Source organism: Uranotaenia lowii, chromosome 3 (genome assembly GCF_029784155.1).
Source record: "Uranotaenia lowii strain MFRU-FL chromosome 3, ASM2978415v1, whole genome shotgun sequence".
In the NCBI taxonomy this organism is placed as follows: Eukaryota; Metazoa; Arthropoda; class Insecta; order Diptera; family Culicidae; genus Uranotaenia; species Uranotaenia lowii.
The window spans coordinates 111,137,806-111,162,222 of NC_073693.1; the positions used below are offsets into that span (position 1 = coordinate 111,137,806).

General features: G+C 39.9%; 1 protein-coding gene and 1 pseudogene across 4 annotated transcripts in view; one reads left to right on the top strand and one right to left on the bottom strand.

Moving 5' to 3' along the window:
- LOC129757732 (uncharacterized) overlaps positions 1-24,417 on the bottom strand; it is a 327,981-nt gene that overhangs the window by 273,236 nt on the left and 30,328 nt on the right. For all 4 annotated transcript variants that reach the window (XM_055755020.1, XM_055755019.1, XM_055755021.1 and 1 more), the window contains exon 2: positions 8,489-9,524. In XM_055755020.1, coding sequence (XP_055610995.1) covers positions 8,489-8,565 — 77 coding nt within the window. In that variant the 5' untranslated portion in view covers positions 8,566-9,524. The remainder of the gene's footprint in view (positions 1-8,488; positions 9,525-24,417) is intronic.
- LOC129752521 (probable methyltransferase-like protein 15 homolog) lies at positions 11,821-13,479 on the top strand (annotated as a pseudogene).

The following is a 24,417-nucleotide window of genomic DNA, read 5'->3' on the forward strand; positions in this document are numbered from 1 at the left end:
TCGGGCGCATGACCACCCGAAGCGCAGATCGGGCTATAGAACGCCCTCATCAGGTCACACTCGCGGTTCGGGCGCATCAATTCCCGAAACGCGTGTCGAACCCTGACACCTCCGGCAGAATGTGCCTCTCGGACACTGACGTGTAAACACGTCCCTAAGTGATCGGCCCACCATTGGCCACCACTTTGCGCATCTACTCATTTTGCGAATCGGGTCTATACCCACCGAAGCGCAAAACGAGTTGGCGATCGCTCTCCCTCCGGTCACGTCCGCATATCAGGGCCAGGACCCCCCGAAAGCGTGTTGGACCATCACGCACACACCCAAGTACTGGTACCTAAGTACCCGGGTGCACCACTTCTTCCGCGCGGGTTTGGCAGACCCGTCGACAGCCTCTAGTGGATTTGGTGTAGTTCTCTTGGCCGTACATCTGCAATACGCCGGACTTGCAGACACGTTTCCACTCTGCACCACGGGGAGGTGGAACTACTTCGCAGACGTTTTCCTAGTGTGGTTAAGGATATCAGTGCACATCTCTGCTCATACGGCGGTAGTCGAAGTTGTTCGTTCCACGGGAGACGCCGTAGAGCGTATTTGGCGAAGCTACATTGAACTCGTTCTAGGCGGTTGCATTGTATACTCTGAGTAGGAGCCCACACCTGGACAGCGTACTCCAGTATGCTACGAACAATAAATGGCTTTCAGTGCGTATACTTCGTCGAAACCTTCGCTGAAACAGTGCTGACAGTCTTTCGAAAAAGCTTTAGATCATCGACATACATTAGCATATCGGATTGAAGAGTTGCACAGAGGTCGTTAACGAAGATTATGAAGAGAAGTGGCCCGAGATGGCTTCCTTGAGGTACACCTGACGGGATGGCAAATATTCTCGAACGTGAGCTGTTGACTTTCGTGAAAGCATGACGGTCATTGAGGTACATCAATGGTACAGCCTTCATTGCATTTCCGGATGGAAATTATGGTCAGAGGCCCCAGGTGGAGTTTATGACGTAAGGATACAAAGTATCTAGAGTCGATCAATTGCAATCATGTTCCAAATTGCTCATCTATTAGAATTCCGGCAGCACACACGAGCTTGGAACAGCTTTTGTAGTGATGGGAAAAATGCAGAAACGCGTGATCTGGTGGTGGCCGATCGACCCACGGATGTGCGGACTGAGGACCATGAGCGGTTCTTCAACATCAGCATCATCAACGTGCACAGATTCAGACTCATCGATTTTGTCGCCTTCAAACTAATGGTCGTACGTAGTACCTCTTTCCAATTCTGCCTCCAACTTAAATACACCTGGAGATCACCGTACCAAACGCAATCACTTCTAGGACATCAACGACGTCAGAAATTGTCGGACGCCAACATCGAGTCAGGCTACTAATCTGGTGATGGTGAAGATACACCTAAAACTCTTCGTAGTGAACAACATACGAAACCGATGCGTGTCTCGGTTAAATGTCGCACGATTGAAGCAACCTGAGGTCGCGGCAGACTACGCGCAATCGCTCGAAGCTGTGCTGCCCGCAGAGGGCGAGCTTGACGAAGCTCCTCTCGAGGACTGTTGAGATCAGGCTTCCGAAAAGTACTGGCGAACAACAATATTCTTGCGAACGTCGCGCATGCACCTCGATGAAAGCTTCCCGAATATTTCTTCCCCGACAGTTTTAAAAGGAGCGGTCGTGCGATGTACAGCGATGCCTGGTTTTACCTCATGCGAGAGTTTGTTCGTGGGTATGAAAGTTTTTTAAGCTTCGAGACAGTTTTGGGAATATCTTCGTGACAGTTTTCAATGCGTTTAATTTCGCATGGCATGGCTACTTACTCCGTCCGACTGTAGCCGAGATTCGCTCGGGCCGAGTTAATTTCGAACGAACGTATGAATTTTCCTTTTGCTTGAAGCTACTGCGGGTGGTGATCACCCCAATCATCCTCCACTTCCCTTTTCGCGTAACCTGCACAGGCACCACACATCGCGTTACGCGCCGATCGTATGCTGCTGCTCGGTGCGAATAGATGGCTCGTGCGATCTATTCGAACCGAGCAGCAGCGCATACGATCGGGCATGGGTACGGTATGGGCACGACAGTCACCCGTAACAGTCCTGCCCAAAACTGTCACGCACTGCTCCGACAGTTAGGACGAAATTATTTCCGAAACAGGAGGCATGAAGGGATGAAAATCGAACTGTCGGTTGGGTTCGCTACAGCTTAAAGCACAACATTTTTGGCAACGCATGCTTTGAGCCGATTGTTCAGATACAGCATGGGTTCTCGCACGTGTGCGATGTAGCCGAAGGGCTTCGGTTCGTTACCGACGGTACAGCAGCGAACCGAGTGGTAAGGAAAACCGAGACAGTATGTTTGCAAGAAAAAGGCTGTCATAGCAAAGCTGTACTTTTCGGAAGCCTGCACCGTACCAAACGCAATCACTTCTAGGGCATCAACGACGTCAGATCCTGTCGGACGCCAACATCGAGTTAGACTACTAATCTGGTGATGGTGAAGATGCGCCTAAAACTCTTCGTAGTGAACAACATACGAAACCGATGCGTGTCTCGGTTGAATGTTGCACGAGTGAAGCAACCTGAGGTCGTGGCAGACTACGCGCAATCGCTCGAAGCTGCGCTGCCCGCAGAGGGCGAGCTTGACGAAGCCCCTCTCGAGGACTGTTAAGATGCCATCAAGACAGCCATCGACAGTTTCCTGGAGAACGTCATCGAGCATGTGGAACGAACTCGACGGAACGACTGGTTTGACGAGGAGTTTAGAAGAGCGATGGATGGTGAGAGCACCGCGCGCAGAGGGCTTCGACTAGGCGATGGTATATTCTGCATGATGTTCAATGTGGCGCAATAAGGTGTTATCCGACGAGCGGTGGGCGAAATGCGGGGCACGATTTCCAACAGATCCAGTCAACTTATCTGCTTTGCCGACGACATTGATATAGTCGGCAGATCATCTGCGACGTTGGAGAAGATCTACCGCAAACTTAAACGCGAAGCAGGAAGAGATTGGGTGATGATTAATACGTCCAAGAAAAAATATATGCTGATCTGTGGATCCAAAACCGGTCGAACCCGCTTGTCCAGTAATAACAATGTCACGATTGACAGCGGCGAACTGAAGATAGTCGAAGACTTTGCCTATCTTGGCTCACTGGTGACCGCAGACAATGACACCAGCCGTGAGATCCGGCAGTGAATGATTAGCAGAAGTCATGCCTACTAAGGACTCCACAAACAACTAAGGTCGAGCAGATTTAGCCCTCGCACAAAGTATGACCGTGAAGGAGATCGAAGTGTGGATACGTAGGACGAACCACGAGCTCGCATCACCCTACGGCGAGCCCAGTATCCAGAAGCTGGCGAAGGCTGGATGCCGGATAACTGTTCTGCAAAACAGGCGTTCGCTACGAATCCGATAGGAACTGTAATATCTTTCGACGTTGACGTCCAAACCCCATTCGCTGAGTTAATCTATGCAAGATAGAATCACCCTTTCTCTCTCTGTGTTTACATTGTAACTCAGACTCAGATACGGAATTGATGATCAGTTATCCACAAAGAATTCAGTCTTAGACTGGTGGCTAATTCCGACCGACGTGTTCATTTTTACGTATCCGAAAATCTGTTTTGAGTAGGCTGAGCTATTGAGCAAGAGAGCTGCACAAAAGAGCTTTCCAGTAGATCGGTATAAAGCTAAAGCGGGATACTTCAGTAGTTAACGCCATTTTGGAGTGGACATTGGAATCATCTGTACTTTCAACGCCATTGTTCATCATTGGTGGAAGCCGAGCGAGAGTCAGCTGGTGATTGTTTGGGTTCAGTGGTGACTTAGTAAGAAGGATTTCGGTGAGACGCATTCTGGTTAGTCGGATTCGGGTGAGTGGTTCAGCACTGTTGGAGAGAATTTGGTGAGTAATTCCGTAATTTTATACTTCTAGTGACTCGACCTCTTTAGATTGCACAATGAACATGAAAATATTATTGGTTCCATGGAACTTTTTGTTCCAGGAACAGTGTTTAGTCAGTATGCTGAGCGATTAGAACACTTTATCGAGTTTAATCAAACCCCTGATGACCGTAAAAGGTCTTTTTTCATTACATTGAGCGGTCCTGTAATTTTTAGCGAGCTTAAATTGCTGTTTTCGAGTCAAAATTTGAATACGGTAGACGAAACGGTTGAAAGTTTTATCTTAGATTTGAAGTTGATAGCTTCGCAGTTTGGCTTGGGGGATTTTAAAGATAAAGCAATACGGAACAGAATTTTAGTGGAAATCAGGGACAAGGAATTGCTACGAGAATTATTAAAACAGGATCGCTTAACTCTGCAAACTGTTGAACGCATAGTTATCCAATGGGAATCGGCTTCGAACAGAGCTAAAATTTTAAGTAGCAACAATCCAGAAAATTCTCATTTGGAATCGGTAAGAGCGAGGTTGGGTAGAAGGGCTTATCACGGTGGCAATCGATTCCAATCAACCCCGAGAAGAGATGCAGACTAACGTAGCCGTAGTAGGAGTCGTGGAGAACAGAGGGAAGGGAGAGTTTTTTTTCGGAGAAAGTGAGAGTTTTTTTTCGGAGAAAAAAGTAATGAGAAACGTTACATCAATCCAGTTTTTAACCGCTATGGTCAGAAAGGGCACATTAAAAGGCAGTGTAGCGTCTCCTTTAACAGCAGACCGGGTACCAGCAGAACAGATCGTGTTCAAAGCGTGGCTGTTCTAGCTCTTTCACGAATCACTATGAGTAAAATTAATCAGGCGCTGACCAAACTTAGAATTGAGTTGAGTGAGGACTCAGAAGAGGATGATTCATCACCAGGTGATTATTAATTTTGTATGAAGGTATCATTTTTTAAGAGGAGAAATCACCGTGAATTTGTTTTATGAAATGAATTTGCGGCTTTATCGGTGAGGGTTAAAGAGTTGAAATGAAAGACGGATAGAAGATCAGAAGAGAATTCTAAGGTGGTGAAAAGAGCGAAGAGCATTTGAAATAGAAGCTTGACCACATGCTAAATTCTTTGTCCCGCATCAATTAACTGTATTGAAGAAGTAGTACCAATAGAGAAGGCACTACATTTTTCGATACAGTTAATTATGGATGGTTCGACCGCCATGTGAGTGTGCACATGTGCCGAACGGACAAAAAATTTAGCATGTGGTTGCTCTGTTCATTTCATAAAACAAATTCACGGTGATTTCTCCTCTTAAAAAATAATAAAAATAATTCGGCTGTAAAAAATCAATTACAAAACATCGTTCCGACAATCGAAAATAGTTAGGCCAAGATTTCTGACCGTTGACCGTATGCGACAACTCAATCCAGTTGGAACATCCGCACAAAACGAAAATGAGAAACCTACCTAGCCATCGATGGAACGATATCGCACAATAGAAGACTTAACAGAGCAACCACATGCTAAATTTTTTGTCCATTCGGCACATGTGCACACTCACATGGCGGTCGAACCATCCATAATTAACTGTATCGAAAAATGTAGTGCCTCTTCTATTGGGTTCTACTTCTTCAATACAGTTAATTGATGCGGGACAAAGAATTTAGCATGTGGTCAAGCTTCTATTTCAAATGCTCTTCGCTCTTTTCACCACCTTAGAATTCTCTTCTGATCTTCTATCCGTCTTTCATTTCAACTCTTTAACCCTCACCGATAAAGCCGCAAATTCATTTCATAGTATGAAGGTATTGTAGTGATGATAAATAGAAGCTTATTGATAGACCCAGAATCTAAAAATGTGTTATTATATTGACACGTTGAATATACTTTAGGAACTAATAAACAAACTGAATTAGACGTGTAAAAATTTGACGAAACATTTGAACGAAAAGGAGCTATGGATTTTCTTGCGAAATGAAGATCTTGCTCATCGTGGTTCAGTCTGTTAACGAGTCTTGGAACGTAAGGTTGTGTTTGAAAGAAGATAGAAAAAAAAGTGAAGTGGAATAAAATGAAAAAGTACGACAGGTATCAGAAGTGAACAGGTCAGATAGCTCATGCTAGATAAATGTTAGTTTGGAAGGAAATATTTTCACTATGGAAGTCGATACTGGCTCAGCTGTGTCTGTAATGGGAGAAATTTTAACAATTGTAGGTTAGGGAGAAACTTCTCCTGGTTGTTTTAAAAGAAAGTATGTAACAGCCAAATTACAATTCTTATCCTCTTATAGGAAGAGAATGTTTGGATTTAGTATTTCCAGAATGAAAACAAAATTCGCTTGTGGAACTTCAAGTATTAAAAATGTTGCAGTATTGCCAAACAAGAATAAAATTATTGCAGATCTGAAGAAAAAATTTGCAAATATGTTCGAAAAAGATTTTTCTCAACCCATCATAGGGTACGAAGCTAAACTAGTACCAAAAGTCGATAAACCGATATTTAAAAAAGCTTATGATGTTTCTTATGAACTTATAGAAAAAGTTTTAGAACATTTGGCAAAATTAGAAAGAGAAAATTTATTTACACCAATGAAACGAGTGAATGCGCGTCTCCAGCTATTGCAGTAGTAAAGAAGAATCAAAATATTCGGTTAGTCATGGATTGTAAACTGTCTACAAATAAATGTTTTATTGCATTGCATTGCACCATCAAAGGATTATTTACTTATTATAGGCTTTCTTGTGCAATATTTCAGAGTACAATGGAAAAGATTTTGGGAAATATTGAAGGAATTTCTGTATATTTAGACGATGATGATGTTGATGAATGTAAAAGACAAGAAATTATTACTTGTTCTTCAACGTTTATCAGTGGCTAACATAGAAGTAAACTGGCAAAAATGTAAGTTTTTTGTGTCCAAGCTATCATATTTAGGGCATATTATATCAGATAAAGGTCTCAGTCTATGTCCAGACACACTTTCAACGATAAAAAAAATGCGCCGAAACCAACTAATACAACTGAACTAAAATCGTATTTAGGATTGATTTATTGTTATGGTAAATTTGTACCTAAGCTTGCTTTACATCTTTCACAACTTTATAATTTATTAAAAAAGATAATAAAAACAAATGAACTGTTGAATGTCAAAAATATTTTGAAATTAGCAAGGAGGCTTTGTTGAAATCGAAAATTTTGAATTTTTATGATCCCATCTAGCCCTTAGTTCATAGTTGTCATAACAGATGCTTGTAACTATAGATCGGGTGATGTTTTGGCCCAGGTAGTGGAAGCAAAAGTAAAAACCGATAAACTTTACGTCTTTTTCAATGAATAATGCTCAAAAGTTAAAAGTCCTATCCATCCTATGATACTTTTAGAAGTTTTTGCGCTCGTTTGTACTATAAAATAAATTCACAAATATTTATACGGCCACAAGTTTAAAAGTATTTACAGATCACAAACCTCTTATAAGGATTTTTAGTAAAAAAGGAAAAAAATCGATTTTTTATTATGAAATATGAATTTAGTTTCTTTTTTAATCTGGGTTATAATTAAGGTTTTATTTTTTTTATTTTTGTGACTCTAATGACCGAAGCTCTAAATGTAAGTTTTATTTGAAATCATAATTCTATTTCGTTTACTGGGGTTTCGGAAATATTGAAGTTAAATATGTAAATTTGGCTGCATAGTTTTTTTTTTTTTCAGGCATTCATATGCCTTATTCATATAAGGAACATTATTTTAAAAACATATTGAAGACTTCCCGTAAATAGCATCGACTCGAAGCTTTGATTTTGATTTTTTTTTAAAAAGAATCAGTAAAAAATATTATGTTTTCGAGTTTTCCTTATCATAATTAAGAAAATGGTTTCAGAAATCAATTTTCTTATTTACTATGCATTTTTGGTATTGTCATTATTTCTAGCTCAATTTGAATTTCGAAACGCCCTCCCACACATGGACGGTTCCTTTGCACGGGCCTATCTGATGATAACTATAAATATGACAAACCCTCCGAATCGAATCTAAATTTTTATTTTCTCTGTTTATAATTTGAATATTGGGAAACATATACGTACACTTTAGGGCTTGTGATATAGCTCAATTGGCAAGTCTGTTGTCTTCTGAGCCGATGTCCGCGAATTCGAGCCCAAGAGTAAACATCGAACACAGTTGTTCCGGATAAGTTTTTCAATAACGATACGCCAACTGCAACGTTGATAAAGTCGCGAATGCCATAAAGGTGGTAAAACGACTATAATGGAAACAAAAAAATATATACATATACGTACAGTAGATAAGTTTTAAAAAAAAATTCATTCAGTTTCATACCAACGTTAGTAAACCCTACCTAAAAAGGATGGTTTAGGCACTTTTCTATATAGATAGAAACTTGCTTATGGAATCATTTCCTCAAACTTGTTTTCTCCGCCCATTTCGAGAAACAAAAGATAAGTGGAATTCCTATTGAACCTTAAATATTTAAAAAGTTTCTGTTCCTCCATCATTATTCGATTCGCCAAAACCCGAATCGAAAGGTATTAATGCAAATTAGGCATGCAAACTTACCCGCGCTGAAACAGATCCACATTGTAAAACTTGTACAACTCCACGGCGAATTCAACCGTTGCCTGTAAATCGGCCATCGCAGAGAGCGGTAGGTAATCCTTGTGACGTGGCCGTGACGGCACAGAAGAACTTAGTCCGGAATTCACCTGCCGCAGGGGCCAATATCTATCCCCTAATCGTGGTCGTGGAGTGATAGCCAAGTATTATTACGGATGAACGAATGGAAATATTTCACTCATCTTGGACGTCGTCTTCATCGCCATCGTCGTCGTTTTTCCCAAAGAGGTACTTATCCCTCATTTGAATTGCTCATTTTCTGCAAACACTTTTCAAACACTCGATTTACAAGAGGAAACTTGTGCCGCCCTTCTACGGCCCTTCTTCCGCCCTTCTAAGCGCCCTCCCAGTTGCACACCTTAAGAGCGCCGCCTCTCTTGCTTACTCACAGAGCTATATTACGCCGAATGGCAATGGAAAGAAACCTTAGCGGAGCTCTTTTGTTTTCTTCCCGCACTTTTCCCGCACTAAACGACCGAACACAACTTTTCACCGGCTTTTCCTCACACTACGATGTTGGCAGGGGGATCGAATAAATCTTTTTCATTTCAAACACTCACTAATCCTAGGCGGGCGGCGAAAGCGATGAAATTTTATATCTTTTTCGATTTACTTTACTGGGCCTGGGCCGCCTCCCATTTTTCTTTTATTTTCCCACCACCAATTCCGATGCCGACTGCTTTTGGGTTTTGCGAGGAATGTTTGCAGATTTGGCGTTCTTATATTATATCAATTCTTTTTTTTCTGCTCCTAGCCCGTCAACTAACCCCAGAAAGGAAAGCCCAGAGATCCGAGGTTGATTTTTATCGCTTCTACCGGTTGTTGGTGGCGCAAAGGCGCGCGCGTTCCGGTAGCAATTTCTCAATTGCCGCCACGTTGCTAGGCGTTTCCTGGTTTATGCTTTCATCAAAATGGGACTATCTCCGGAGAAGAAAAGCTGCTGCAGCACCAGCCGTTTGGTTTGCTTCTGGGCCAGAATCTGCAATTGAAGCAAAAAAAAAAGAAAAAAGGCTGTTAGTAAAATATTTGCGGTTTAGTAGCATCATTATTTTGACAAAATCCGTTCTGGTTTACTGACTAACTACCTGTTTTTCAGGGGCTTCGGTATAATTCTTTATCTTGAAGCTACATTTTTATGCACGTTCATGTTTTGAAAAAGTGGAATTCAAATGTAAATGATTAAAAATAATTTGAGTTTTTTGAAACATATAACTTAACATGAAACTAATAGTTATGAAATTCTCGAAAAAATATCAATGCCATTTCCATATGTATTTAAAGTGATAATTTGAAGGTTGGATCAGATAAGCTGCAAACATGTGGAAAAAAAACCAAGGAACTTTAAGATTTTGGTGTGAAGCAGGCTATTTGCGCCTAAGCTGAATACTGACGTTACCGAATGTTTCAACTTATATGTGTATAAAAACTGTATACACATCAGAAATCCGTTTTCTTCACATCGGACTGTAACTTTTCTGTTGAAATCTCTTGCAGCTTCCGAAAGAATGATTTTATTATAAAAGTTGTCTCAATTGCCGAACCTCAAGTCGTGCAGGTTAAATGTGCCTTTTGAATTTTGGGCAAAATTTTAGTTTCTCTGGCAATAGAAATTTCATTGAAGTATGACAAACTGATAACTTTCATACGACAAAGCTGTAATTTTAGTAAAATCCTTATCTAATGTGGATGATGTGGATTAAAACAAAATTTGGGTTACCATATTATGAAATAAGTTCATGTTTCTTATTAAAAGTGTGCATCCCTCAAAATTCATGGATTAAATATATTTATTATAAATAGATTTATTAGCGATTTAACTTAAATAGTCCCTAGGATGGCAATGGATACAATGGATGAAAAATTCCATGATATCATGTTCAAATTTTAAAAACGACGATAAAGGCATTTTATAGATTGGCCCAAGAAACTAACCGATGCCAAATTTCAGCTTAATTGGACTTGTGAGCGTCAGTTAACTCTTCCATTGAGGTAATAGAGATTATTCGCGGTTAACACGTTCGTCGCCACGATCATTTTGGTAGTTTTACTAGCCGGGCCCAAAGAAATTCCCGGAACGAAAAAGAATAGAGGAAAAACTCATTTGAACATTTGAAACGTGAGGCTAAACTGAGCGGCTAACTTGAGTAAGAGAGCGTCACACGTTTTTGATGTGACGGAGCCTCTCAGGAAATACACCCGTCACACGAATGTGGGTCCCATGGCGACGAATGTGTTAAAGGTAACTTTTTTAAGTGATTATTAGAATATCGCGAAAGTGACCGGTGTGTATGAAGTCTTTCCTCAAAATTTGACCTTCGAAGCGACGACTCACCAACGAGCACCAAGAAAACACGAGCGACGAGCACACCAACAGCATAAAGTTTCATCAACCCACAACCAGATGGCCAACTTGGAGACTAAATGCTGCTGAGTTACACGCTAATTTTTTTTTAACCATTTTTGGTTTAAAAATAACCATTTTATGGTTTTTGCCTCGAAACTGCCAATATGGTTATTTTTTAAGAATTTTTTGAGCTCCAAAATCAACCATTGTTAAAGTTTTTGAGCATTAACCAAATATGGTTAAAAATTCGATAGGAAAATTTTCGCCATTTTAATTTGGAAGTGAACAATGGCGAAATTGAACGCGTTTTATTGTTTTTAATCCATGTTTATTTAACGTTTGATTCCACCGGATTTGTTAAACTGTCGACTGAAGGATTCAACAATGCCAACTCTGCTGGAAGGTAATTCTATTTTTTCTTATAAAATATGATTTTTGAATTTGAAATCAAATTTCTTTGCAGGAAAACTAAACGGATCTTCCGTACCGTCTTCTTCCGTCGGCGGATTAGCGATTGCGATGGTACCGGACACCGTAGTTGAGAGAAAACATTTTCGGAAACGGAATCGGTACGATCCCTTAGCATCCGTCAATCCCGGCTTAGCAAACATCCCGGTGGTAAACAAAAACCAGCAACAACCGTGGTCGTCGTTAACAAAGTCTCCGGAACCGTGTTCAACGACAACAGTGATGATTTTCTAATAAAGCCCCGCAGCATCCCGAATCACTAGGAAGAGGAAGTGCCGATCGATAAGGAAGAAGATAAGTTGAACCGGGAGCTGTTTCGGTTCCGACGGATTGAAAAACGAAATCAACAAATACGGGCATCGATTGATTCCGATAAACTCCGTGCACCATGGTAAGTAAAAACATATAGTTAGTCTACAGCAATGCTAATTCCATTTTCAACTACCTTTTGCATCAATTCCGGTTCCACAGAGAAAAGATAAAATCGAGATGATTGCCGCTCGACCAGCTGACCTGTTGCTGTTTGCTCGGAGCATGATTGAGTGTGATGCTTCTCATCGTCAGCGACCCTGGGGGTGATAACCAGCCATGCCACCACTCCGAAACCCGTTTGCCAGCCACATTTATCAAAAGTTTTTTGAAGCCAAAGTTATACAACTTATTGTAAGTATTCTACCTAATTTGTCTCTGAAGTATTTAACGTAGCCTTGCAGTTACAATTAACTATTAGATTAGTTATACAAGAATTTATTTTACAGCTTCCGGTCGGTGCGTATAATGTCCCAGCACTACAATCGCTTTCTCAAGCTGCTGGAACGTTGGCCGGTGGATCAGAGTAAAATCGGGCGGGATCTGGGACAGTTTTTGCGGGATCAGCTGGCCGGAGTGCTGGGTGGTGTCAACATTATTGCCGTGAACGACGAAAATCTATCGTGACAGCATCGAGCGTTGGAGAATCTGGTTAACGACGTGCACCTGAAGGCACACCCGAGGATGCTTCAATCGACTGCCACCGAGCTGTCCGGGGAGCAGTGCCGGGACGTGCTTTCATCGGCAGTTTATGGAATACTTGAACAAGCAATGATGAAGGTATTAGCCGGCGGTGTTCATAGATTAGGATTAGTTTTAAGCAGAAACTTTGCCACGAATGTTGGCCATGTTCCGGTTATGGCCGGGTCACGTTTTTGAAACCTCAGAAAGGAGAGCTATTTGTGTGCGCGGTAGGTCACACCAAAGAAATTTTAAAAACTGCTCCGGAAGCCAAAACTATTGCATTGGATCGAGATCCAATTGCTCATAGGATTGCAACTGATTTGGCTTCCTGTTACCCGAAACAAATCATACCTGTACTTGGGAGGTTTTCCGAGCTTCCCGCAAAATTGCGAGAATTAAAGATTCGACAAAATTCCATTGACGGATTCATATTCGATTTCGGTTGTTCCTCGATGCAGAAGGACTGCGTGGTTCTTCAATTAGCAGAAACGGTCCCCTGGATATGCGAATAGATAAGGATCGATACCAGGACAGTCCAACGGCCGCTGAAGTCTTGGCCAAAATTGACGAAACCGATTTGAGCCGGATATTGAAAATTTACGGGGAAGAAAAACAGTACAGGAAAATTGCCATAATCGAGGCTCGTCACTCAATGCGTGAAATCGAAACCACACACCAGCTGGCTGACATCGTTCAGTCCTGCTTCGGAACGGGAATGCACCGATTGGACAAATTTAAAAGACCAAGCCATCCGGCCACGAAAACTTTCCAGGCGCTGCGAATCTTTGTCAACAACGAACAGAACGAAATCAACTACGGGATGCTGCTGGCCCAGCGATATCTGAAGCTTAGTGGCAAACTGGTGACCATAACGTTCCACTCGCTCGAGGACACTGTCGTAAAGCGGCACGTCATGGGTAACGTGTTGAACGATATGGCCAATCGGTTGCCGCTGCGCTACTCCAGCCACACCGTTTATCACGAACGGCAGGCGATGGACAGTCTAACGAAACCGTGCTCCGGATGGCAGCAACTGACCAAACATGTGGTGCTTCCGGGTGACGAGGAGGTCGAACGAAATCCCCGGAGTCGGTCGGCCAAACTGAGATCGGCGGTAAGGGTGATTTAAATTTCGTGTTCCTGGTCAGGTGTGCTAAGAAATTGCCAATAAATTCGTATTAGAACGCTGGATGATGATTTATCTTTCGATCCGAAATCCCAATTCTAGTATTTTTAAGAAAAAAAATTACCTGTTTTCCTTCCATTCTGCGATATGGTTCAAAATTAACCGTTTTTCAACGTCTCCGCAATAATTTCTTGCGGTTAAAAAGTAACCATATTTCCACTTCTCAAGAGAAGTCAAAAAATGACTTCTATGGAAGAAACCAAAAAATAACTTAACGTGGAAAGGTGTGAAAATGGTTACTTTTTAACGATAATTGGTTAAATAATTTCCAGCGTGTATCACCCGATCGAAAGCGACGCCATGTCGGAACAACGAGCGAGATGCGATAGCGAGCCGAGAGCAACTACCTGATCTCTCGGTTCAAGGCCGGTCAAAGGCGGCTGGCTGGTGCTGGCTCACTTTGCTAAAAACCACCACGGTGTGCATAAGAAGCTAAAACCAATAAATGCTAGATAATAGCTAGACACCAAGTAAACCATTCAACCTCCAAAAACACCATTTTGCTCTCGCCATAAGACCCGTGCTAATGCCTGTTGGAACAGAGCCTCTACGTTTTGGGTTAAGAAAACCTGATTTTGGATTCTACCAACCATTCTACCTCTTGAATAACCGCTACCAGGCCTACCGGTAACTGTCGGTCGATTCCATATCCCGGAGCTTGAGGACTAGACGAATACCCACCAGGCCCTCGATAGATCACTACGGTAGAGAAGGCTGTCATCGGAATTAGAGCGAACTAGTCGTCAGCGGAATCTCCTACAATTTCAGCTTGGCCGACATCCGGACATTCACCTTCATCAGCAGCGTCCGGCAGAACTTGGTATCGTGCTTAATAGTTTATGTTAAGTATAGTCTGAGTTGAGAAGTGCTTAAAATTGGGGGTTTTCTGAGTGCATTCTGGAAGCTCTCTGCGATTTTTCATTGATAAGCGTGCCGCCCCAAGGATTAGAAGGGGATTCTCTTACACGCCGGTGAGAGTGGAAGGTTTAATACTTACAGACTTGATATAGGAGTGCCTCAAAGCGCTCACAGTTCCGTTTTTTGACCCTCAAAAATCACCAAAGGGAAGACCACAGGTCACTGGAATAATGACTTAAAATGCTATATACGTTATCTCGGAAAAAATTGTTTGGTCAAAAATCGACTTTCTGTGACTTTTGGCTTTCGGAAAACCGATCAACACCCAGAAAGTCGATTTTTGGTTACTTTTTTTTTAAGATAACACCAGATTTCAACGTGCCGCTGCTTTGTCTTGTCTGCCAGCTGCTGGAGGCTTTGGGGTTTAGCCGTTTCCCAGAAGTGGTTGTTGGGTTGCCCGAGTGGACTGGTCCGGGGGGCCCTGCCAAGGATGTGAACGCAGACCTGATGATCGAAGCATGATCCCAGTTCCGTAATGCGACAAAGTGGTTGTAGGCGATTGATTTCTACGGGAATGCTAGCAGTAGGTTTCTAACATTTTGCCTACGCATGCTGCCTGGAATGCCAAGGAGTGCCGTAATAGTTTCTGTTGTTCCGGAGGCGTTGCGTTGATTGCCCAAGCATGGTAATGGTATTTCGTAGAAGATTTGAAACTGAGGTTGGCCGATACTAATGCCATATTCGTTTTCATCTGGTGGAAAGATGGTTGTGCACCAACTGCTGTCAACTTCATATAAAAAAAACGCTTTGACAGCACTTGGTGCACTACCGGTGCACCACCAGAATGAAAACGAATATGGCATAAAGTGAACGAAAGATGACGTTTTGTTTACACTAGTTGCACGAAATAGGGATGAAATCAAACTTTTGGGTATTTTATTCTCCTAATGTACACGGTACTCCATTGGATCTTAAGTTTGGATTTCAAACAAAACAAGGGAATCCACACGAACTTGAAATTGCGTTTAAAAGTTTTTGATTCAGTTTTGAGTGGGACCGTGTATGATGTGTACATGTTCACGGTTGATGAATATAACATTTTATGAATCAAATTTTAAAAAACGATCTCGGTTTATGAAATAGTGGATATTAAATGCCTTGGTAAAATTCAACTAGGATGGTGTTCAGCTGACCTAGAGTAAATCAGAGTCGTTCAAATCTCAATACGTTTCTATCGTTTTCGATTAGGTTTTATTTTACATAGCTAAGGTTTATTGAAGATCGGAGCTTAGTCCTCACGGCATCACCGTCTCGTAAAGACGAACTCAAGGGTCAACAGCAAGCGTTCTGCCGATTTCATTCGTAGGTAATCTGGCAATGGGAGATTTCCCGTGGAGTATAAATCCAGTGTTTTGTAATGGTTACAACATTTGGAAGACATTTTATTGATGGAAAATTTTTAATTTGACATGCAATGGCGATACATTCCTATTTTTCCAAATTTTTTTTCTCTCCGGAGAAGAAGGGGAATGTGAGGAACGGATTTGTCGTGGTGTAGTTACATTAAGTTACAGTTTGTTTATTGACATCAACATCGAAACACCCCTCGTTGATATGTCAAACGAATCACATCTATATGTCTCTCTCTCTCTATCTTCCTCGATCGCACGTATCCAACTTTCTCGCGTACGGTATACGGTAGAATAAACGCCAGTCCAATGCCAGAGCGGCAACGGTAAACAAGTAATAGTTTTCGCCCTTAGTAATCCGGTTAGTGTTTGATTCGGCAACATAGTAACCGGAGATTTCCCAATGAATCGGAAACTAGTATTTTACAATGGTAAGATGAAATTCTCGGAAATTGTTTATCCTGGACTTTTTCAGTGTACCAGCAGGATGGAGGACATTGATTAATATGTTTGTACCGCTTTTAAGAGAAATTTTGAAAAATAAAGCTCTCACCATGACCCTCATCGCAGAAACAATTTCTATTGATGGCTAACTCATCCAATGAGGGAAACAATTTGTTTCTGTAGTGCAATGGAACTGCAGAAGTATTTTACCAAAATTAGACTCATTGAAAATATTAATACACAATTTGAATTGTGATGTGTTCGCCTTGTGCGAAACTTGGCTTTCTCCTAACGTAGATTTCAACTTCCACAGCCACAACAATATTCGCCTGGACCGTGATGATCAAAGAGGAGTGGTGTTCTTTTGGGGATCAAGAAATGCCACTCTTTCTATCGTTTTCCACTACAACCATCTCCAGGTATTGAAGTCGTTAGTTGCCAAGCTAGAATTAAAAGTCAAGACCTTTGTTTAGTCTCGGTATATATTTTGCTAAATTTAAGCGTGAGCCGGAACCAATTGGCGAATATCATTTCACATCTCCCAAAACCCCGGTTAGCTCTGGGAGATTTTAACTCCCATGGCGTGGGCTGGGGTAGCTCACGTGATGAAGATCGTGCTAACATTATTTATGAGCTGTGCGACGACTTCAACATGACTGTCTTAAACAATGGGGAAGTGACTCGAACTAATGGATCCCAATCACAGCATAGTATTTTAGACCTTTCTTTAGCTTCTTCCTTTCTGAGCTTGGATTGTACGTGGAAGGTAATCCAAGAACCTCAGGGAAGCGATCAATTGCCTATCCATTAGACCGCTGCAGGCTTTGTATGGGAAATCGGAAATTTATAAGTTATTACAACTCCCATACCATTTTTTGATGGAATTTTCACACACAAAAATCTCCGTAAAGTTTGGAAGCGATACATTGAGTCCTGATTTAGCGCAGCGAGTTTTAATTTTGTATGGAGAATTACATGGGGAATCAATTTTTTTATTCAAAAATCGCAACAGATTTACAGAAACTTCGGAAAAATAAAAAAAAAAGGCTGAATACTATTCCTCGAATTAATCTCTACAAATGATGTGAAGGTACTATGATGCTTAATTGTAACACAACAAAGATATTTGGAATTTAAAAAAGATTTATCAAAAACTCAGACGAGTTTACTTCACTCATGGCATCGCTGGCTGAAAACTTGCATGCAAGTTATTCCTTCCCAGATCGCAGAAACGGTCCCGAATCGGCCCGAAATCGGTCAGAAATTAATCCAAAGTCAGTCCGTTTAACATGTGAAGATTTATAATGTTGAATTCTTTATAAACTAGTTTAGTAACTTTACTATACACTATGGTGGTATTATTTAGAGAAAAAGCACCATTAATACAGTAAAAAAAATCATAACTTATACAATTTTCAATCGATTTCGGTGAAAAACCTCTTGAATCATTTGTTTTCACTGATTCACAGAATCCACAGGAAATGAATTTTTTCAAATGTTAAAATCAGGTCCAAAACCATAACTAAAGATGATTTTTTCAAAAAAAAAAATGCGTTATTTATCGTGTTTTCTATCATTAATTCACAAATACTGTATGTATTGTGTTTAATTTACACAAAATGAAGTTCAGATGATCAATTGCAAATTAAATACTAAACATACTGACAATTTTTATATACCTATTCATACCGCGAGCGGTCATACCTTTTCCGCTAAAACTCTCTTGTTTCTTTACTGATTTCTACAAAATTTATAGTTTTGGAAAGCTCGTAATGTGACTCAATTACGGCTATTCAAAGTCAAAGAAAAAAAAAACGAAAAACAGGCTTCGGGAAAAAGGCTCTAAATCAGTTATTAAGCACTCGAAAAAAAAATTCACTTCATGCCTGAGAACGCTGAAGTTAGAAGCTATACGTTACAAATATGGAAATATTTTTTGAAAATTTCTTAAGATCATGGCCACTAAAAATATAAAAAAGTGATGTAAAAATCGTAATGTTTATTAAATCAACCGCCAAAGCTGTTCCCGTTACAGTAGAAAATTCTTGTAAAGTGAAATGGAAATTTGACGTAATTTACATTTTGGCATCTTTAGATTTCTAAAACACAGAATTTTTGACGACTTTTCAAAGGTAGCTGTTTCTTTTTTTGCTTTTTATCAATCTGCCTTTTCTGAGACTATTCTAGAACCTAGATTTGGCTTTGCACTGGAGCACAGCGTTCTCAGGCACTAAGTGGAATTCTTTCCGAGTACTTAATAACTTTATAGCCTTTTTCCGAAGCCTGTTTTTCGAATTTTTTTCTTTGACTTTGAATAACTTTGAGAATAATAATTGTAGCTAAATTTTGTCTGAAAATCGTATATGAGTCACATTACGAGCTTTCCAAAACTATAAACTTTGTAGAAATCGGTCGAGAAACAATAGAGTTTTAGGGGAAAGTGTTTGCCGTCATTTGACCGCTCGCGGTATGCAAAGGTATACCACATGCGTAACTTAATCTTATTTTTCAACTTGGTTGTGAATTCCGGGATCGTTTCACCACATCTATCACCGTGTATCTCGAATAAACTCAATAAGTTTGTATCTTACTTTCTACATAGTACTGCAGTTTTTTTTCTATCTGCGTTACCCGATTTAAAACGCCTTTGTGTATGCCACGCAGTAGCTTGTATTCAAGAATTCAGCTAGGAATATTGCATGCTAGTTCAGGATTCCAGTGCTGCTGACAGTTTTGACTGTTGATCTACTATGAATGATTTTTTTTTACAGATTGCTTTAACTTTTTTCTGGTAGCATCTTGCTGAAAGCAACCTTAGTAAAAATTGAAGTTAAAGAATACAGTAACCCATTGAAGAAGTTATTTTTTGCATAAAACCTGAAATCGCTTCCCTAGCGATTTTAATCTGAAAAAAAAAACTTTCCCCATACTATTTTCCATACAAATTTAAAACCCGTTGCGCTAATTCAGAGATGAACCAAATCATCTTATATTTAACATAGATGATTTGAGAGCAAAAAGGAATCGAAAAACACATGGGAGCAAAAAGTCAGTTTTTGCAGCGGTCTACTATCCATATTTCTACCACCAGTAGTCATAGTCCACCTGAAGAGATCAATATTCCTTATAACCTTACAAAGTATATAGATTGGAAAAAGTATGCATCGGGTGTTAGCGACGCCATCAACTCAACGGACGAACTGCTTCCGGAGGCAGAGTTATGGTTTCATCTCCGGGACGATTGTGGACTGTGCAATCGGGGCACAGGTAAGACGAAACGAAAACTCAACGATCCTGAAAAGACCTCCTACACAGATAAAAATTTGGACTATTACGTGTCACTAAAAACTGCAACCTTTAAAATAAATCACCTGTAATTAACATAACCTGAAATTTTTAATTGTTTTCCTAGAAAGTTAACGAAGATTCATTTATTATTACTGCAAATGTCCTCTAAAAAAGTTGTTCACTAAAAATTAAATGTCACGTAATGATGTGTTCGTCCTGTAAAATTACGATAAACGTCCTGCTCCTTTTTGTTACAGGACATTTGCGTAATTTTACAGGAAATAATTTTCGCTGTGTACTCCGTGGTGGGACGGTGAGTGTTCTCGCGCGGGAAATGAAAAGCGCAAGGCGTTTGTCGAGTTCGCAAAACCGGAAGTTCCAGCGTTACTTAGCTTTAGAACGCAAATTCAAGAACTTAATCAAGGCCAAGAAACGTGGATTCTGGCGGCGATTCGTGGATGGGTTATCTCGAGAAACGTCTCTGCGCATACTTTGGCAAACAGCACGAAACATGCGTAATCACACTCCCTCGAACGAAAGTGAGGAAAGTTCGAGTCGATGGCTATTAAAATTCGCGAACAAGGTCTGCCCGGACGCAGCACCAGCTCTGAAAATATATCGGAATACAGATCCTATTCTAGGACTTGGTAAAGCGTTTGTTTATGTTTTGCCTCAATGTTTTTGATTACTTTCTACAAATTTGATACACGTTTAAGGGAGGGGTAGGGTCTAACACTTTCAAAAAATCGATTTTTTTTATTTTCTTATTGTAAAACATTTCAAGAATGTTGTGTCAAATTTTCAAGGCAATTGAAGTAAAACTGTAGAAATTATAGGCCTTTATCTCTTCCTATCTAATACTGCAAGAAAGCAAGAGCAGAAACTTCAAACGCGTTTTTCTCGAAAGCACATTTTTAAAAGTCCGTGGACATCGTCATTTGAAAACAACTTATGCGATTCTTTTCAAATTTGGAACATTTTTTCTACATATAAAATACCAGACCCCAACGTTTTTCTTTTTTCTTTTTTTTTATTTTTGGGAGATTTTACAGATAAAAAATGGCGGATTTTTTTCGTGAAAAATCGTAGTTTTTACTTCAAACAGCCAGAAAAATTTCATAAAATATTTTTAAGTTAAAACGTTGGGGTCCAGAAAAACATCTATCAAAAATATTTTGCTCTGATTATTTGACTTCAGATGATTCTGTGCTGAGATACAGTGTCCACCGCAAATCCTGTTTTCTAAAAGGCATCCTCGAAAGTGCTCCGTCACCGGCTAATTTTTCAATATTTGTCTACGAAAAAATTACTAAATGTTCTTTTAACAATGCTTTGTATAATGCAAAAAATTTGAATATATTTGTTTGAACGATAGCTCTAGAAAAAAAAATCGTAAAAATTGTGTTTTTTTTTACCCGTTAGACCCTACACAGCAAGAAAAATTCGTGTAAATTTAGATCGAAAACGATGCACGAAAACGGAACATCGATTTCGATGTAAAATTCTATCACGGTTTATTTTTTTCCAGGATGTAATTTTTGAGGCGTGTAAATTTAGATTGAAACCAATGCACGAGATCGGATCACAAAAACCGTCGTGTAAAAATACACAGGGATGTAAATTTTTAAATTTATTATCGTAAATATTGATATTTTTGCTAAATATTCAGGATTTTGCTTTTGTCTTTGAATGAATACGCCCACACGTATTATTTTTATTTCACATTTATTTACAAAACTGAAAATTAAAACACCATCACGGAAAGCGTCAAGCTGGAATTGTTGTTGCATCCGATGATTCCCAGGACGGGGATGTTTTCAAAGTTCAGCGTCATCAGTATCCTCGAATGGTTCCGGAACATCACGATCTTTCGGTCAGCACTTGGACACTTGAATTGATGTGACAAAAGTTTGTCCGGATAGATATCAGCCTCTGCGAAAAAATCTGACCTTGCTGTAATGGAGAAAAAACTAGTCAGTTTCAACCGCATTCTTCATTTCACGTATACTTACGACTTTAAAAGACTCTAGAAGTGCTGCTGTAGGTAGCTACGCCTTTGATCCACTCGTTTCCGAATATTTTTTCGACTTGTTTACTTTGTGCGCAAACTAACGAAATATAAAAAGGCAGAAGTTAAATATTTGCATTCAATTTTAAATCAAACAGATCTAACTTTACACGGTTTGTGACATAAATTTCATTGACCGGTTGATTTTTGCACGACGCAATGTAAAATTACATCAAAACAGTTTATTTCTATCCTATTTTTGAAAAAAGTCTAATATTACATCAAAAGGAGTTTAAAATTAAAATTATCTTTTTGCAATTACACTCAAGAAAAAATAGATCACTCGTTTTTTAGATTCCGTGTACTTTTAGATTTTTTTTGCTGTGTACCCTCCTCTTAACATATATAAAAGAAAACCTATAAAACGATGTTTTATTTTTACGACTACACCTTTGAACTCAGTGCTGAATGATTTAAGTTTCAAACAAGTCAAGAAACTCGGAAAAGTAATATCAGCGCCAGCGATTTTCAGTGGCAACTTTTCATGTTGGCCAGAAATCTATCAAGTATCTTTCAATTGTGAGATGCAAATTTTAAAGGTGTTTTGATAACTATTGCAGCAGTTTTCTCCGATTTTCGTACTCTACACTTGCAGGATGATTAACTGAAATTCAAAGAATACTAAATTTTGTTGGAGAGATGGATTGTTACTAAAACAAGACTTGGTGATTTGGGATTTTAGACTTTATTGACCAACTGCTTGAAAATATCTGACAAGATAACAAACATTAAATTTTAGTCTTTGCCTCCTAGTTTCTTTCTATTATTCTGACATTCATGCTCTCTTTTTCCTGTTACAATTCCATATACCTACCTACTACGAAGCGTCGAAAGGAAAATTAGTTTTGCTTGAATGAAAGGTTCGTAGAAAATCATAACAGCAATTTCATCTAAAATTGATATTGTAATGTTTATTGTTGCTTGGTTTCTTTCGCTTGTATAATTTTCCAGGCGGTTGGCTCTAGATATGTTACTGTTTTATTGAAAGCCAATCTCTCTGAACCAGAATGCTTCTGGCTGGCTGTTTGAGTATCTTCCCTCCAATTCGTTCCATCCGTTTTTTTTGCGCATCGTTCGTTCTCCGTTGACAAATTTTATTAAATGTTAAAATCTCAAATGCAAATTCACCTTGTGCCATGACTCGGAGGTTCCATTCTGTTTGCTATCGAAAGATAAAAATGCTGAAGCGAGTAGAGGAAAAAAAAACGAGCAAAAGAAAAACAAATATTCTTCTATCTTCACAAACGAAACACACCATGAGACCTACACCATTTGTCGGAGCAGTAAAGGCATATTTGAAAAGGACAAAAGTGAGAAAAAATATTCATGCAAGGATGATAAAGTTTTCCATTTTCATTCGTTGCAACTTTTCCACCAGCAGATCTCGAAGTGGCAAGGCAAGCGAATGCGAGTCCAAGAGAAGAGCCAATGCGTAACGAACGATGTCTTTCTGAATGGCTTCATGTTTGAAGTTGGTGAAGGGTAGAGGTTCAGATTTTATTTTTCCAGCTTTCTCTACCAAATAGAGAAAGGGTCAAAAATCATCAGCACAACTTGTGTTGTAAGTGGCTGCAGGATGTTCGATGAATGTTAAGTGACTTCTGATTCTTATTATGCAATAGAAATCGATTTAACTTTTTTTTAATTTAATAAAAAATTAGTCAAGATTCAAGAAAAGAGCGATTCAAACTCATGATTGCGTTGCATTCAAATTGAAGGACTCTATCTACTCTAGTATGAATTCATAAAATTTTACTTCCAAATAAAGCTATTTGCACCTCACTTCTGTTGCTCTCCCCGAAAAAAACCCTCGCATTCTAAAACGTTCCCAAAATTCACTGAAAAAAGAAAAGCGGCCAAAAGCGAAAGCCGGAAGTGCGAGGCAAGATCTATTGGTTCGATTGCTGAAAGCTATGGGGCTATAACGAGAACCATTTCTTATCCGGGGCCTAAAATCTTGGAATATGTGTATTTTATTCCACTTTTTTTTTGGTCGAGAATGGGCGACTCGAATAGCCTATGGATTTCCACTCCTGTTTGGGATAGAATTTCCCTTCACGCAAGACGAGCGAAAAGATGGGCTCTAAGCCGACAATTTTCTATCCCGTCGACACTTGAATGGCGTGGTCTTCTCGTTGTTGGAGGGCTTAATGGTTGCTGTAGAGTTTTTGCTATTTGTCTTCATCTTGCTTCCGGGATGGAAATGAATAGACGGGATGAGCGTTGAGCTTTGCCATTCTTTGGTCGAACCGTGTGGGTGGATTCAAAAGGTGTTGGCGATTTTTAGATAAGGCTGGATTTTTGGTTCAAAATGATATCAAATTTTAATAGATAGTTTTGGAAAGTTGATCTCAAAAGGACTCAATAAGAACTATAGGAGCATTTTTTATTTCAATATGTTCGTCACTCAAGCCAGAACATGTCAAGTCAAGTGTGCGTGCGACATTAGAGGTTAAAGGGTGATACGGTCAAAATTTGGTCAAAGGAAAACGCTTGTGTATCAGTGAAATCGTTTATTAAAAAAAAAATCAAATTCAATTTCTTTTTCAAGTTTAATTAGTATAAAATTCAGGAAAAATATTCAGTTAGGCTTCCGCTTTTCCAAATCTGAATTGCCGGGCCTTACGCTTAACCCCTGCCATCAGATGTTGTACAGCCACCTTGTCCACCTTCTTCGCCGCAGAAAGCCAGTTTGCCTTGAACTGCTGCTCGTCCTTAGCAGGTTTTTTGGTCTTCTTTAGGTTTCGCTTGACAATAGCCCAGTATTTCTCAATTGGGCGTGTAGGGAGGGTTCTTGTCCTTGGGAACCACCTG